Below are 17842 nucleotides of genomic sequence, written 5' to 3' on the forward strand. Positions count from 1 at the left end.
GGACATGGGAGAATTAGATGAATTCTAAATAGGGCAAAAGGGTGAGAGAAAAGGGAGGGGGCACAGATGGGTGTAGGAAAGCTGGTGGAAACAGATGGACATCAATATCCAAAGTACATGTATGAAGACAACAATGGTGTGAATATACTTTGTATACAACCAGAAATATGAAAAATTATGCTCTGTACATGTAATATGAATTGTAATGAATTCTGTTGTCATATCTAAATAAATAAAAAATAATTTTTTAAAAATAAATAAAGGTATTATGTCCATCTACAACTAAAAATATCTTTTAAAAAATAACTTATGGGGCTGGGGATGTGGCTCAAGCGGTAGCGCGCTTGCCTGGCATGTGTGCGGCCCGGGTTCGATCCTCAGCACCACGTACAAACAAAGATGTTGTGTCCGCCGATAATTAAAAAATAAATATTAAAAAAAAAAATTCTCTCTCTCTCTCTCTTAAAAAAAAAACTTATGCTAAAACATATTTCTCAGCTTTCTCGCTTATGTCCACTAATCACCTAATTTCTGCATTGAAAGCAGAAATGTCTTATTGATACCTGATGCCATAACACATTTAGGAGAATGAGAGCTCTAACTTAGTATGGATTATGCTGTTTCTTTTTTAAATTTTTTAATTTGTTCTAATATGAGACAGTTGAATGCATTTTGACACATTCAACTGGAGCACAATTTCTCATGGTGCAGAATCATACCAATAGTGTAATCATATGTATACATAGGGTAATAGTGTCTCATTCTACGGTCCTTCCCATCCCCACAGCCCCACCCTTCCCCTCTGCACAATCCAAAGTTCCTTCATTTTTCCCTACTCACCCCCCACTATGGAGCAGCATCCATTTATCAGAGAAAACATTCGGCCTTTGGTTTTTTTGGGATTGGCTTATTTCACTTAGCATAATATTTTCTAGTTCCATCCATTTACCTGCAAATGCCATTGGATCATGCTGTTTCTAAATGAAGATAGACTGCTATTTTCTCTTTCATTCATCTTTTAAAATATATTTACTCCCCAATGTTTCTTGATGTAGTGCAATCAAAAAGGCATTTACTGATTTTTGACTATATATTTGAAATTACACTAAGCTACTAAACATTCAGAAAAAAAGCTTAAAATGTGATCCTTGCTCTCAAGATATTTATTATTTACCCAAGGAAAATAAGTTGGCATACATAAGGCAGTAAAGTATAGCATGGTGGGGAGGAGTGGTAGAATTCAGACAAATGATGCAGCACCCAGAGACAAAGTTAATAATTTTAAATTAATGCTCTTTAGTACTTACACTTTCCCCAGCAATCTGAGTGGGAAAGTTAGAATCTTACCAACATTTCATAAGAAATCACTCTTAAGATATTAAAAATAAACACTTTCAAATTAATACATGCTAACTTAAATGTATGGCATCGGTGAAATTGTATCAATTATCACCTTTTAATGCTCTACTCCACATTATTCTTTCATTTAATATAATGTTCATATTACAGGCTTGGGGATATAGCTCAGTTGGTAGCGTGCTTGCCTCACATGCACAAAGTCCTGGGTTCAACCCCTAGCACCACCACCAAAAAAAACAAAACAAAAACCTAATACAATGTTCATATTACAACTTTTATTTTTTTAAAACTGATTTTTGCAGCACTTAGTTTTTGTCCCCTAGAATTTACCTTTGGAATCATCTCTGCTAGATTCTTTGTTCTGACAACTTTTTTCATTGTCTTTAAACAAGATGGCTGGAACAAAAGCTTTCAAATCAATGAGATTCTCATAAAAATTCCGAGCATCTTCATCTTCCCATATGCCACCTTCCAAGTCATATTCTCCAGGTTTACCAGGTGTAAATATATCAATTCCAGGCCCATGTTCTATAGCAAAATAAACCACAGGTAATTAATACCATTGCAAGTACAGCATGGTAAACATGACATTATATTCTTAATTTTCAATTTTATAGCTATTTAATCTTGATTGACAGGAGCTTCTTCAGTCAACAAGCACTTGGGATTGTACATGTGACCATTTTTAACATCAAGTCACGAATGTTTTTTAGTAAGGTCCTAAATCAGAATGGAGAAGATAATAACATAGGATACAGATGCTTTTCTCTCAGATTTGTTTTAAACAATCAATAGGAGATTAAGTAGCCATCTGATATGTTGGAACTACCTTCATGAAACTTAAAACCAAAATAAGAATATACATAAGCTTGGTCATTCCTAAAACATTCAGCTTAAGGGCCCACACCCTCTATAAAGCATTTTTGAGTAATCACCAACCTTCTATACCATTTATGTCACACTTATATACTATTTACATTTTCACAAATAGGCCATGCACCCTTAAGACAATACTAATATAAAATGTTAATATTCATAAGATATATAGTATAATAAAACATACGTGGTCTTTGTCCCTGGTTCCCTGCACAGAACTCCTTAAAACTTGGTGTATCCAAAGTAATATGAATCTTTTATTATTCATAAGGAGCCTCAAGAATCTTACTGGTGATTATGCTAATGAGGTGACTGAGGGGAAGGCCCTAAACCTCAGGATGGGGCCAGTGAAGAGAAAGATTAAGGGTTAGCATTTGTACATGAATACAGGGTTAGCACTTTCTCCTTACCCAATGACCTCAGGGAAGATGGGAAGTAAGGATTAAGCTCTATAAAGTCTCTTGAACAAGGAGACTTTATGAACTTTCAGGTTAGTAAATGAACACATACATGTGCAGGGAGGGATGCCCACCCCTACTCAACAGGGACAGAGAGGGTTCTGCTTCTGAACTTGCCCTACATACTTCCTCCTCGTTTGGCTGTTCATCTGCATCCTACACACATCTTTAATAATAAAATGGTAAATTTAAAATGTTCTCCCAAGTTCTGTAAGTCATTCTAGCAAATTATCAAAGCAGAGGAGGTATTCATTAGAACCTGTCAAATTACAGGAGGTCAGACTTGCAACTGGCCTCTTAAATGGGGGGTAGTTTTCTAGAACTAAGCTCTTCACTTGTGAGAGGTAATGCTAATTCTAGGTGAATAGTGTCAGAATTTAATTAAATTCTAAGATCCAACAGGTACTATCAATGTGTGTGTGTGGGGGGGAAACACACTTGGCATCAGAAGTATTCTGTGTGAAAGTGTAGAAAAATGTGGGTTTCTTCCCAGAAAGAACTTTATATGCAAATACAAAAATTCCAATGCAAAAATGGATAAAGCCTCCAAACAGGTAAGAGCATATGAAAAGATCCTTCACTTCAGTACTAAGTATGATAAAACTAAATAAAACAATTCACTTTAACTCTGGATTATAGAAAATTTAAAAGACGGACTCCATCAAATGTTGACAAGACAGTGGAGAAGGAAGAACTCATCCTGCCAGGCATGTCGCATGCCTCTAATTCCAGCTACTGGAAACACTGAGGCAGGAGAGTCAGAAGTTCAAGGCTGGCCTAGGGTATTTAGGGAGATGTTGTCTCAAAAAATAAAAGAGAAACTGAGGATAGAGATCAGTGGTAGAGAATCCCTGGTTCAATCTTCAGGGAAGGGAAAGGGAAAGGGAAAGGGAAAGGGAAAGGAAAAGGGAAAGGGTAAGGGTAAGGGTAAGGGAAAGGGAAAGGGAAAGGGAAAGGGTAAGGGAAAGGGTAAAGGAAAGGGAAAGGGAAAGGAAGGAAAGAGAGACAGAAGTACTCACATCTTTAGTAAGATATCAGTATGGACTGATATTCAGTGTCTTATCAATATTAAAATAAGCATAATCTTGATCCTACAAGACCTTGTTACTTTTTAAATGTCTTAGAAATAACAACAAATATGAACCATGATTTATAAATATGTCTATTGTAACACTGTTTCTAACAGTAAAAACAGAAAAAAAAACTAAATATCAATAAGATAAAGGTTGATAATCCACATATAAACACTACTGCTATGATGCAAATGTTTTAATATCCCATGCTGAAACCTTAAACCGTATTAAAAGCTGGGCTTTGAGAGATGAGGTCTTTAGTCAAGAGAACTCAATCCTCATGAATAGGATGAATGCCCTTATAAAAAAGGCAGCAGGGAGCTTGTTCATAACTTCCACCAAGTAAAGACAGCAAGATGGTACTACTACAAAGCAGACAGCAAGCCCTTTCCAGATATTAAATGTGCTGAGTCCCTAATCTTGAAATTCCTGACCTGTGAGCAATAAATTTCTGTTGTTTAGAGTTACCCAGTCTATAGTGTTTTATTATATAGCAGCTGGACAACTGTTACCTAGTGTTAGACAATTAAGTAATACCAATAAGGTGTTAAGAGGAACAAGTTATTTCTACATGAACTCAGGAAACTCTCTATTGAAAGAAAAAAAGAAAACATGCAAAATAATATTGATCTAAATCAACAAAAAAAAACTGTATTTATAGATGCCAGATTATATATATTTTGTGTTTAAAAGAAAAATAGTCTGGACACTTTCCTATAAAGTTGCTAATATTCGTTACTTTGGAAAATGGAGTAGATCTGATTAAAAAAAACTCTCACTTTTATTCTAAAATATGCATGAATATTTTGCATAATTAAAAAATAATGTATTAGCACTAAATTATGAAAAAAAATTTAACTTCTCCAAAGCAAAAGAAAAAAAATTATCCCCCCCCCCGAAAATTGTGGGAGAAAATATTTGTACTGCATTTGAAAAATAATAATTTCCTTAATACACAAAGTGCTTTTACAAATTAATAAAAGATACTTGGGAGAAAGAGTTGGGGGGGGGGGTATAAAGAATGACAACAGAAATTCCACAGACAGAATATATTGATAAAAGAGCCAACAAACGTAAAGAGGCAGGTTAAACCTCACTTAGAATTTTAAAATCAAGAACTCCAACATCGAAAGCATAAAGGGAAATAATCATTCTTATAAATCCGGGCATATAAACTTCTTTGGAAGAAAAAATGGCATTGTATACTGAAACCTAAAATGCATATATTCTATTAACTCAAGAATTCTTCTTCTAAAGAATTTATCCTGGAAATATCAGTGTGCATAAAAGGAATTTCAGAGAATGTGTTACAGACTCACTGATATAATAGCTGAAACTAGAAAGAACTTAAATGTCAATCAATAGAGGGCAAGTAAATTATAACAAAATTATACAACAGGGTAGTATTATGCATCAATTAACAGAATTAGATGGCTTTATAAATATTCATATGAAAATATATCTAAAATACATAATTTAACTAAAAAAAGCAGCTACAGAATAGTATAAAAAGTCTACCACTGAACTACCCTCCAGGCCCAAAACAATGGTTTTCAAACACTGGACATTAGGCAGCACAGAAAACTAATTCCTGGGCTGGGGATGTGGCTCAAGCGGTAGCGCGCTCGCCTGGCATGCGTGCGGCCCGGGTTCGATCCTCAGCACCACATACAAACAAAGATGTTGTGTCCACCGAAAACTAAAAAATAAATATTAAAATTCTCTCTCTCTCTCTCTCAAAAAAAAAAAAGAAAAAGAAAAGAAAACTAATTCCTGAGAGAGGGCAAACAAATACCAACCGAAAAAAAAAAAAAACAAAAAACTGATCCTACAATTGCCCTAGCTTACTACCTAGATTTTTTAGGCCATGGCCAAGTAAGGCGGAGCCAGGCAGAGCCCAGCAATCTGTCTCCTTGAGATGAGGACAACAAAGCTGAGAATCCAGCAGGACTCTAGCTAAGGCAGCTACAGTTTCCAGAACAGAGTACTAGAAATGAAAAATCAGCCCAAAGGCAGGAAGGCCGCAAAGATGTGCAGTGGGTCCTCCTTAAATGTTCATTTGAGTACTGATGTATCTCTGTGTGAGAATGGGAAAATAACTACTCAAAAGTATTAGTATTTACATAGGAATTCACACGAGGCCACAAACAGCCTGTAAGCCCATTAGGCAGACTGCAAAAATCTTCTAATTGTTGAGAAATCAGGCAGTCAAGAAAGGTACTGCTTTGGTATTAGGGAAAATTAGCCCTAGACTCAGGGATTCTCTTTTCCTTTCAAATATGAAACTGTTTACAAGTAACTCAACTGTGTCCAGAAGAAAGCTCAAGGACATTTATAAGAATTCAAAAATATCCAGCACTTCCAATAAATTATGACCAGGGATGGAAGAAGTAGAAAAATTATCATACAGGGGCTGGGGCTCAGCAGTAGCACACTTGCCTGGCATGTGTGAGGCTCTGGGTTCAATTCTCAGCACCACATATAAATAAATGAAAATAAAGGTCTATCAACAACTTAAAAAAAATTTTAAAAAGAAAAAGAAAAATTACCATACAAAAGAGATTAGTCAATTACTGTCAATTAAAACCAATTCAGAAATGACACCAATGGTAAAATTAGTAAACAAAGACATTAAAAATTATTGTATCTGTATTTCATATAATTAGAAGACAGAATGAACACATTAAGGGACAAGAAAAATATATGTGGCTTCTAGAGTTTGTCAAGGAACATAAGATACTATGAAAGAAGATTAGTGAACCTGAAGACATAGCAATAGTAAACTATCCAATAAACACAAAGACAAAAAACTACTGAATAGCTGGTGGGGTTGTGGCTCAGCGGTAGAGTGCTTACCTAGCATATATGAGGCCCTGGGTTCGTTCCTCAACACCACATAAAAATAAATGTATTGTGTTCAACTACAATTAAAAAAATAAATATTTTTTTAAAAAACTATTGAATAAAAACACTAAAGAACAGCACACCACTGAGATATGGGGGCCACTTCCCAGGATCTAATATAGTTGTAATAGAGTATCCATAGAAGAGACAAACGGAAAAACAGAATACATTTGAAGAAATGAAGTTCAAGACTCTCCATATTGGACAGATGAAACTACACATGCTCAGATTTGAAAAGTTTAATGAGACCCAAGCACAAGAAACAAAGAAAACTACCCAATGAGCTGGGGTTGTGGCTCAGTGGTAGAGCACTTGCCTTGTGAGGCACTGGGTTCGATCCTCAGCACCTCATAAAAAAATAAATAAACAAAATAAAGTTATTTAAAAAAAGAAAAAGAAAACTACCCAAGCTACACATACTTAAGTTTCTTAAAATCAATGATAGTTAAAACATGTTAAAGCAACCAGACAGAAAGTCACGTTATATAAATAAGAACAAAGATAAAAATCATAGCAGCTTTCTCACTGGAAACAATGCAAGCTTAGAAGACAAGCAACATCTTTAATTTATATTGCAAGGAAGAAAAAACTCACCCTAAAATTCTATTCCATATGAAAATACCTTCTAAAAACGCCAGAATTTTACCAAGATCTATTATCTCTGGAAAAGGCCTAAAAATACCTTTTAAATTCATTTAAAATTTAAAATTAGCCTAAATTTCAGTACAATTTCTTTGGGGGAAAAAACCGTAAAGAAACCAACTAAACAAATACCAAAGAATGCTAATTATTATGAAAAGATTTCGGTTCTATAGTATCATTAAAAATATACTGAGAAAAGTATAAGAAACCAGTCAGATTCAACAAAAACACAAATTCTACTATGAAACTTCTTTAAAAAAATTAATAAGTTTGGGTTGGGGATGTAGCACAGTGGTAGACAGCTTGCCTAGTATGCTTAAGGGTGTGGGTTCAATCCCTAGCAATGCTGAGATGAATGACAGTGGAGCCCCAGTTTGAGACTCACTCTTTTTCTTGTTGTTTTTAGTGATACTGGGGATTGATCCCAGGGTCTTGCACATAATAACAGGCTAGTAAATCTACCACAAAGCTATATCCCTAGTTCTTTTTCAATTTTATTTTGAGACAGACTTGCTAAGTTGCTGGGGCCTCAAATTTGTAATCCTCCTGCTTCAACCTCTTGAATGAGACCAGTTCATTTTTTAAATAAAAAATTACTAGAAATTATGCACATGATTATATGTAAATTTAATAAAATAAATGCAGAGTATACAATAGCTATTTCTTTTGCAGATGTAAACACAAAATGCATCTCTTATTATAAAATCATGCTTTACAAATATTTCACTCAAGACTTTTAAGTACATGGGATTGCTGGATTATCATTACTATTATTTTGTGGTACTGACTGAACTGAGGATCTCACACATGTTAAACAAGTGCTCTCCCCTAGCTACATCCCAAGCCCTGAATTTCTTTATTTTTTTAATAACTTTATTTTGTGCATGTCGTGCTGAGGATGAAACCCAGTGCCTCAGATGTGCTAGGCAAGTGCTCTACCACAACCCCAGCCTGAATTACTTTCTTAGTAGTTGGTTTTTTATCCCAATAGTTTGAGAAATGGACTAGAAAAACTGAGCCTTACAATTGGTTCTTTCTCCCTTCTTTGCCTCTGTAAATAGGCATCTTATCCATAAAATTCAAATGTGTGCTGTGGCCTCACTACTTGCTGATTAGTGTAAACCAGCTAGCTACCTGCCTTTCAGACCTGCCAATGGCACTTGTGGTGGAGGATCCCTTTCCACACTCTAATGCAGGAAGCTCATCCGTATCTATATCTGGGGACAGGATGTTTTAAAGATTAATGATTTGTTAATACTTATCTACCTAATGTAGCCATAATTATTTTATCAAATATTTGTTATAATGAGGTAAAAGTATTAGGAACCCCCTGAAAAAGAATAAGGAAGTTTAAAACACCTTTGAAATAATATGAAAAACAACTCCTTTTACTAATAATTCATCTCATAAAACAACAAAGTAAACTTTAGTTCTAAATATCATTCAAAACAATAAATCAAAAACAAGGATAAATAAATATTAGAATCCCAATATCCAGTTCACCTTCTCATTACCTTATCAAGTAAATCTTTCTGTAATCCCAAGTATAGTGTAAGACAGGTCCCTATTTGGATATAATCTGAGGATATCTATTAAAAAAAAGCTGAAGGAAATTGCTATAATGACTAATAATTATTCTCTAAGTATAAAGTCTTTTCTATTTGAGGATGCAGTTCAAATAATTTTTCAAGGTTATTTATTAGACCTAGATACCATTTCTTTATTTAAAATATTCTGAAGCCATTTTAAACTTAAATTTTCAATAATATACATTTGACAAGGCTAAAGGTAAGTGTTAGTGCTTTTAAGGACACCTTACCTTCTGGTGTTGGTTTGTCCTGAGGAAGATCTGGCATATTTTCATCCAAAAGATCTGCTAAGGATTGAGAATTTGCCAGCAGTTTCTGATAAGACATAGCAAATTCTTCATACTGTTTATGTCTATCTTCACTTAGCTCCCCTTTAGAATGTAGAATACGCCTATAAGCAAATGATGAAATAATCTGATAAACTCATCAAAGCACACATATGTGTTGTTACATGGGAAATGTACCATAAAAATCCGATCTTCTCGAAACACAAATTTAGTACAACCTTCCTTGATAACTTAATTTTTATTACATTTTCTAGATATATCTGAAAATTAAAATATATATAATCAAATGACCTAAACAATTAAAATTCCCTCAAAAAAAAATGATGTATTCAAAATGCCATTAATATTTAACCATATACAACTAAATAATGAAAGACTGAGTATTTTGTTACAGCAATACTCTCCCTATGATACAATTAATCAAAAAATATTTAATGCAATTAACAAATTAGTTTTCCAAAGCAACAAGTTATAATCAGTTATCCTTAAACCTCCACAATGATTTTATCGTGTCATGTTTAACAATGTACTATAAATTATTTAATATTGTTATGCCATACTCATACAGTTAACCAAAAGTCAGATTGCAAAAACAACAGTTTTGAATAGGTTCAAAAACAGAATCAGTTAAACTTCTATGACGGTATGAATCAAACTGTATCTTAAGAAGCCTACATCACCCATAGATCCAATTCTCAATTTACACTACAAATACTGGTTATTTATCCATTTCACAAATATTAATTGAGCAACCCACTTACCCAAGTCCAGGCTATCTTGAGGAGACTAGAAGATACAATTATTCTTTCACTTTATAACACTATACCAATAGGTCACCAATGATTACAAATGCAATACTGGAAAATACCAAAATTTACAAAGTCCAAATTCCCACCATATCAGGAAAAACAGTTGAAACTTATACAAAAGAATCCAATTTTTTCTGTATTAAATATTTATGTGGTGGTATAACATCTGAAATTTATAAACCATAATGCAATACAACACAGGTTTTAAAATCAATCATAAATTATAAATTAAGTCATTTTCAAAAGTAAAACTTAGAAGTTTTCTCATTACTTGTCATTTCAGTTTTCTTATAAACATGGAAGAAAATGAGTTTTTAGTTTTATTTTTTAAGATACTATCATCTTAATAGTAGAAGAAAATAAAGTAGAATAATTATGCCTAGACTTATTCTTTCCTCTTATTTGGAACAATTTCCAAACTTTCCTTTGTTAATCTATTCTCACAAAAACTTTTGTTGAAATTCTGAAATATTCCAAATAACATTTTCTATGTTAGGAAAATCAGTTCCCATTTACAAGCACATCATTAATTTCAATCATTTTCCCTTTTTCAAATGTGGCCTCTCAGGGTCTAAAATTAGAATTTTTAAAGCCAATTTTCTTATAATTTAAATATATATTAGACAATATCATTCTATCAACATATCAGAAAAATGTAAAAATAGTCTAATGATGATAATTCAATGTTTCTCTAAAAACTCTAAAAAATATTATTAGAAAACAATTTTATCCCCTCTTCAAATATTTATTTCAAACTGATATTATAGGCAAAAACAAAGCTTCATCTAATAAGTTTATGAATGAACTTTAAAACTTAAAAACCCATGAAAGAAACTTTCTTTTATGATCCTCCTGCCTCAGCCTCCTGAGCTGCTGGGATTACAGGAATAGGCCACCACATCCAACATGGGGGAACTTTTAATCAGAAATTCTAAAACAAATGATTATGGAAGCTTTTTTGCTTTTTTTAAGCCATTAAATAAATGATTTTCAAAAGTAAGCTTTAAAATGTTTGCCATGTATTATTAGAAATATGTTAACTGATAAAAATTGAAGAGTTCTTTTTGAAGCAAATTATGTTGGAAGGGATAATTATCCTAAGAGATTTCATAACCTCAAATGACAATGGAAAGAAACTGGAAAATATCTCAGAATAACATAACCTGAAAAATCATTTCTCTAATAAGTTCTGACATTCTGTTCATCTAAAGTAAACACAGTTGGTTAAGATAAACAATACTAAGGATTTCTGATACATAAACAGTATCAAAGTGATGAATATCGAGAACAGAAAATGAACAGTCCAACTTCTCATTCAACTACTTGCCTGGTACTCTGAACCTGGTCAGTTAAAAGTGACTTAACTCAATAATGATTCTCTGTGTCTATGCTACAGTTCCTTTCCAGTCTACTGAAATCAAACTAAAACTTAAAAGCTTCAAAAATAGACCTTGTCCTCCTCCTACTCTCAATTCCATGATCAAATTCTTTTAACAGCACTAATCTACCTAACCACCTAAAGAGAAGATTATTATTATAAGAACAATTCTCAATGAAAAAGTTTAGATTTGGTTGGTTTGTCTTCTAACCCATCTTAAACAGAGTACTTAGTAAGCAGGACAAGATACAACAAATTTTATTCATGTTTTCCTTGACCATTTCATAAATATCTGACTAAATCCACAGTATGTAATAAGACTAAATAGAAGACTTAAAGTAGACAAACAACATATAACAGGTACTTGAACATTCAAAAACACTAGAATCACTTAGAAATTCTAATGAAATTAAAATGAAACATTTATAACTTATGTACTGTATATGTCAATTTTTTGTAACTCTATAAAAACGGAAGAGAAAATAAATGTTTTTAGAAAATCTCTGTGACGAGGTGCAAGGCCCTGGGATCAATCCCCACACTGCCAAAAAGAAAAAAGAAAAAGAAAAGAAAGCACCTCTGTGAACTAAACTTCACAACACATTTGAACAAAGAGATCTTCTTCTTTATATTAGTGTTATTAAAAAAAAAAAAAAAAGAAAGAAAGAAAAAAACTTAAAAAATATTTAATTTTTTTTTTTTTTTTTACAGTGCTGGGGATTAAACCTGTGGTCTCCAAGGCATGCTAGGCAAATGGTCTACCATTGAGCTACAACCACCATCTCTCACTAAAATTTCCATGGGAATATAACGCTGAAAATACATGTAAGCTAAAAACAATTCATCATGAACCATTTTAATTACTATCTTTTTGAAATATTTATTACATAAAGTTGAACTAAAACCATTCTTTTGAAAATGTCATAGATCAGAAGTCAGTAAACCTTTTCTATAAACAGTGAACATTTTAAGCCAGAGAGTAAATATTTTTAGGTTTTACAGACCACAGGGTTTTTGTGGAAACTACTCAATCCTGCTATGATAGTACAAAAGCAGTCACAAACAGTATGTAAACAATGTATGACTACATTACAATACAACTTTATTTATGAACACTGAAATTTGAATTTCATATAATTTTCATGTTTCAAAAAGTATCATTCTACTTTTGATGTTTTTCAACCATTTAAAAAGGTACAAAAACTAATCATGGGACTAAGCTGGCCTACCAGCCATAGTATGCCAACCCCTGTCATGACAGGAATTAATCAATTTAGTGTCACTGTAAAATGTTTATGATCTACTTCATTCCTTCTCAAATTATTGTACAATAGGGATGTACTGATCCACTTTTACAGATGTGAAAAGCAAACAATTAAAAAAAAACATTTTAAGTCTTACTCATTAAAATAAAAATATTTTAAAAAGTAGATCACCTTTACCCAACTTTATATGAGCCATCACTGTCTGAGAGCATATGGTGTATCAATCTTAGGTTTGTGAAGCACTTTTTGTTTTTTAAGATTTTTTTTAAAAAGATGGACACAATCTTTATTTATTTTATTTATTTTTTTCTGTGGTGCTGAAGATCAAACCCAGTACCTCATAAGTGCGAGGCAAGCGTTCTACCGCTGAGCTATAACCCCAGCCCCTGTGAAGCACTTTCAATATTACTCATTTAATATTGTAACACTGACAGAAAATATCAAATAGTCCATTCTTGAATTAAGCATTTGATCTCATAAACCAGAAAACTATTAATGCCTTGTATTAAGAGACATTTTTTCATCTTTAGTTACTTTGTTAGTTTTAAATTTTGTATCGGTTATTTTGTTGCTTTGTATTTTCTTGAAAAATTAGTTTTTAAAAAAGCTATTAAGGGGGATGGGGCTGTAGCTCAGCAGCAGACCGCTTGCCTAGCATTCATGGGCACTGGGTTCAATCCTTAGCACCACATGAAAATGAACAAATAAAATAAAGGCATCCTGTACATCTACAACTAAAATCATAATAATGATTTTTTTAAAAAAAGCTATTAAGACTTAATAATGTTTAGGGATGGGGATATAGTTCAGTTGGTAGAGTACTTGCTTTGCATGCACAAGACCCTGGGTTCAATCCCCAGCACTAAAAAAAAAAAAAAAGATTTAATAAGTTTAATGTTCAAATTCTCAAAATGATAAAAAGATGAGAGGGCTGGGGATGTGGCTCAAGTGGTAGCGCACTCGCCTGGCATGCGTGCAGCCCGGGTTCGATCCTCAGCACCACATACAAACAAAGATGTTGTGTCCGCCGAAAACTAACTAAATAAATAAATATTTTAAAAAAAAAAGATGAGAAATTCTCAATCAAGTGTTTTTAGAAAGATTAAGCATGGAACATATTCATAACAGCTAATATTTACTCAACACTTAACATGTGCCAGATACTGTTTATAAGTGCTTTTTAAAGCTAAGAATTCATTACATAATTCACATCTATCTCAGAGGTAGAATACTATTGTTAGCCCCATTTTACAGATGGGAAAATTAAAGCACAGAGATGTGGTTAGGTAACTTGCCCAAGATTATAGAATGAATGAGTAAAAGGTCTAATTCTGGCTCCAGAATCCACGCTCTTCAATACTGGACTAGGCTGACCCTCAAGCTAAAATTATCTACTATACGCTGAAATTATGTCTCTCAAATGCATATGTCAAAGCAACCCTACCCAGTTTAAGGTGCTTTATGGTCTCTTTCAGGTTCGTCATTTACATTAACTTGGTAACTACAGAGTGGCTAACACTGGAGACATTTTAAAAAGAAGAAAAAGTACTAAATACAGATAATAATGGGCACTATATAATTGTGAAAAGTATTGCACTGAAGCAAAGAACCTGATCTTTGTTACACTGGGCAACTTCTTAAATCCCTCAATCTATTACCTTCAAAATAAAGGTGTTCTTTTAGGAGTAATGTGAAGATCAATTAAGATCATACAGGTCGGGGCTGGGGATGTGGCTCAAGCGGTAGCGTGCTCGCCTGGCATGCGTGCGGCCCGGGTTCGATCCTCAGCACCACATATAAACAAAGATGTTGTGTCCGCCAAAAACTAAAAAATAAATATTAAAAAATTCTCAAAAAAAAAAAAAGAAAGTTAACAGCCTTGCGGGTGGCCTTTTTAAAAAAAAAAAAAAAAAAGATCATACAGGTCATACATTATATTAAATTAAAATGGTGTTTTCAGAAGGGGGGAAAAACCCTGCTAAAACACACTGTAGGGAAGGTAAGACTTTCTTCCATTAGCCAAATTAATAAAGAAAAAAAATCTCAGCAAGAATACAGAACATCTTTTTTAACTTTGCCCTTGTGCGATCATACAAAATAACATGGCCAAAATCTTGAAAAAATTATCATGAAGGAGACTCAAGAAAAACCACTGGGTTTTACTTTTTATGTCCTCCTGTATTCTGTCAAACTGTCATAAAAATTTGCTCTAGAATTATCAAATTTTCTTCTGACCTCATTTTAGAATTAATTTGATTATGGATGCATTATCTTTTGAAAAGATGAATATATAGTAAAGCCTAACTGTACCCATTTGAGTGTTTATCAAACAACTACTATATTAAAGTCATTTAATCAAAATTAGTAGAATATAAAACAACAGATAACAATTTTAGAGCTCTTAAATATTTAGAACTTCCTTAAGTCTAAACTACAGCGAGGTCATACTTAACAATGCTTAAACACTACCACTGATCAAACAACCTACTACAAGGATAGGTATAATTCACTTGAAAGAAAAGTTAAGAACTGAATATAACAGAAGGCAATACTTCTAAAAAGCTATTTACTCCAAATTGGCAAATATTACTAGATGATAATTTAAAATGTATGAATATTAATTATAGCTCCCCAAATCACTTAACCAAGTGTGTATAAAAACATTTATAGATTCAAATTTATTAGAATTTACCCAACCCAGGACTAGAGTTGTAGCTCAGGGCTAGAGCACTTGCCTTGCAAGCGTGAGGCCCTGGGTTCAATCCTCAGCACCACATAAAATAAATAAATAAGTAAGTAAATACAAATAAAGATATTATGTCCATCTACAACTAAAAAGAATGGAAGGGTTGATATTTAAAAAAAAAAAGAAAGAAAGAAAAAAAATTACCCAAGGTCAACCATATTGTTTGCTTAAAACTGCAAATTTTCTTAGGTACTAAGAAACTACCTGCTACGTAAGTACATATGAAAACTACCTGCTACCATTAACTATGAAATAGGTCCAAATATAAGTTAGAAGGCTCAATATGACTCATTTAATCACTTCTTTTGCTCATTCACTCTCATGTCTTTAAGAAAGAACCAGAGATTTTACTTGTCTGTTTAAAAAATGGTTGAAGCCAGATACAGTGGCCCATGCCTGTAATCCCAGTGGCTCGAAACGCTAAGGCAGGAGGATCTTAAGTTCAAAGCCAGCCTTAGCAACTTAGAAAGGCCCTAAGCAACTCAGTAAGATCCCATCTATAAATAAAATATAAAAAAGGTCTGGGGGTGTGGCTCAGTGGTTAAGTACCCCTGGGTTCAATTCCCAGTACAAAAAAAAAAAAAAAATTTGGTTGAATAAATTTTTAAGTACAAACTTTACTGTATCATGACTTCTAATAAAAGAAGTTATCTTTTTTTTATCTGCTATCTCCCAAGTTACATTAAAATAGTTGAGAGTACTTATGAGTCCTAGACTGAAAATAATTCCGTGTTTGACTGTTTTTAAAAATAATGAATAAAGGCTTAAAGAAATTTAACTACATGAGTCTTAAGTATGAGCTAGCTTGGTATTTGGTTTTCTAGCATTATCAGACCCAAAAGAAACCCCACTGGGAAAACTACTGACAGTGACTTATTCCCATGAAAACACCTACTAGATAATAATTGGGAAGAAGAAACTATATTTTTTTCCCTAGTACTGGGAAAGGAACCCAGGTGCCTTCTATTACTGAGTTACATGCCCAGTTCTTTTTATTTTATTTTTTTCAGACAGGGTATCACTAAGTTGTCCATGCTGGCCTTGAACTTGCACTCCTCCTGTCTTAGCCTCCCAAGTAGCTAAGGTTTAGAGAGGTGTGCTACCACACCTGGCTGGAAAGGACAATCTTTTAGAAACTGATTATTTTATCAGTATACTTTAATGTTTCCTTAAAAGGGAAAAAACTAACATTGGGTCAAGCAGGGATTGGGCATTAATCCATTCCTCAGCACTTTTTTGCTCAGTCAGGTATCTGCATCCACACTATAGAGGATGCTTGGACTGAAGCTACCCTATGGCATGAGTAATTTATAAAGCCATATGCCAACTGTTTTCTATGATTAAGATTCTCACATCCCCCAAATTATTATGTCTGTAAGTGAACAAAGTCTCCCATGGCAAATGGCTTCCACAAGGATAATGTCAATCTATACTAGGCAAGTAACCTTCTCTAATAAACATAGATTAATAGTTCTGTATCCAAATGAATAAAAATTTCCAAAGAAAGCCAAAGTTGTTTATCAACAATTTGAATAATAAATAAACAGAAGATATGCTTGTCAAAGCTTAAAGTCAGCAGATAGGTTCTCATATATTTATCTACGTACTTAACTAAAAATCAATATTCAAAATTATCTTTAGGTTAAAGTAGTATGCCAAAAGCATCTTTAAAGGTTTAAATTACAAAAGTACATACTTCAGGTTAAAAAAGTATTAGTTCAAGATGAAGAAATAGCTTGATAGCAGTGAAAATAAGCCTAATGAAAAGTGAAAAGAATGAAAAGGATATTATAAAAGCCAAAGCAGTTTTAGATCACAGAAAAGAATGCATCAAAAACAAATGTCCTAAAGATAGTGGAGTACCTGGAAGTCCTGGAACAAACTCAAGAACTGAGGGTATTTAATATGGAAAACATGCTGGCAGTCTACAAATATCTAAGGTAAAGTATGGGAATAAAAGAAGATACATGTCACACACGAGTGCTTCTCAAACATCTGTGGTAAAGGACTGATTTCCCCCCAATCATTATAGATATTTTCATAAAATACAGAAAGAATATCAGGGCAATAGAAAATTATTTTAATACTTCTAAATATTGACTCAGTATCTTATACTTAATTCATTGTGAACAAGTAAAAAAGTTCATGACTCCCACTTTAAGTAGCTTTATTCTACTTGTACCAGGAAGAAAAAAGAAAAAGAAACCTAAATTAAAATGAATCATTTTACGGGGAGTTCAATTTCAGCTTGATATAACAAAGAATTCAAAACAAATACGTGTTCAACACTGGAATGGTTCAGAGAACACTGAGCTCCTTTGGGAGGTATTAAGAGGAATAACAATGTTAGATAAGATCCATTATGAATCTGTAAAGTATATTTCTGAATTGGAGAGGTGACTAGATTAAATCACTGTAGACTTTCTCTAAGATTCTGTGAGACCAAAAATAAATAT

General features: G+C 33.2%; 1 protein-coding gene across 1 annotated transcript in view; it reads right to left on the reverse strand.

Annotated features, from left to right (window-relative positions):
• Upf2 (UPF2 regulator of nonsense mediated mRNA decay) overlaps positions 1-17842 on the reverse strand; it is a 107708-nt gene that overhangs the window by 80477 nt on the left and 9389 nt on the right. Inside the window, exons 4-5 of the mRNA XM_048812752.1 lie at positions 9132-9292; positions 1690-1887 (exon numbers count right to left, since the gene is read on the reverse strand). Coding sequence (XP_048668709.1) covers positions 1690-1887; positions 9132-9292 — 359 coding nt within the window. The remainder of the gene's footprint in view (positions 1-1689; positions 1888-9131; positions 9293-17842) is intronic.

Source organism: Marmota marmota, unplaced genomic scaffold (assembly GCF_001458135.2).
Source record: "Marmota marmota marmota unplaced genomic scaffold, marMar, whole genome shotgun sequence".
Taxonomy (NCBI): domain Eukaryota; kingdom Metazoa; phylum Chordata; class Mammalia; order Rodentia; family Sciuridae; genus Marmota; species Marmota marmota.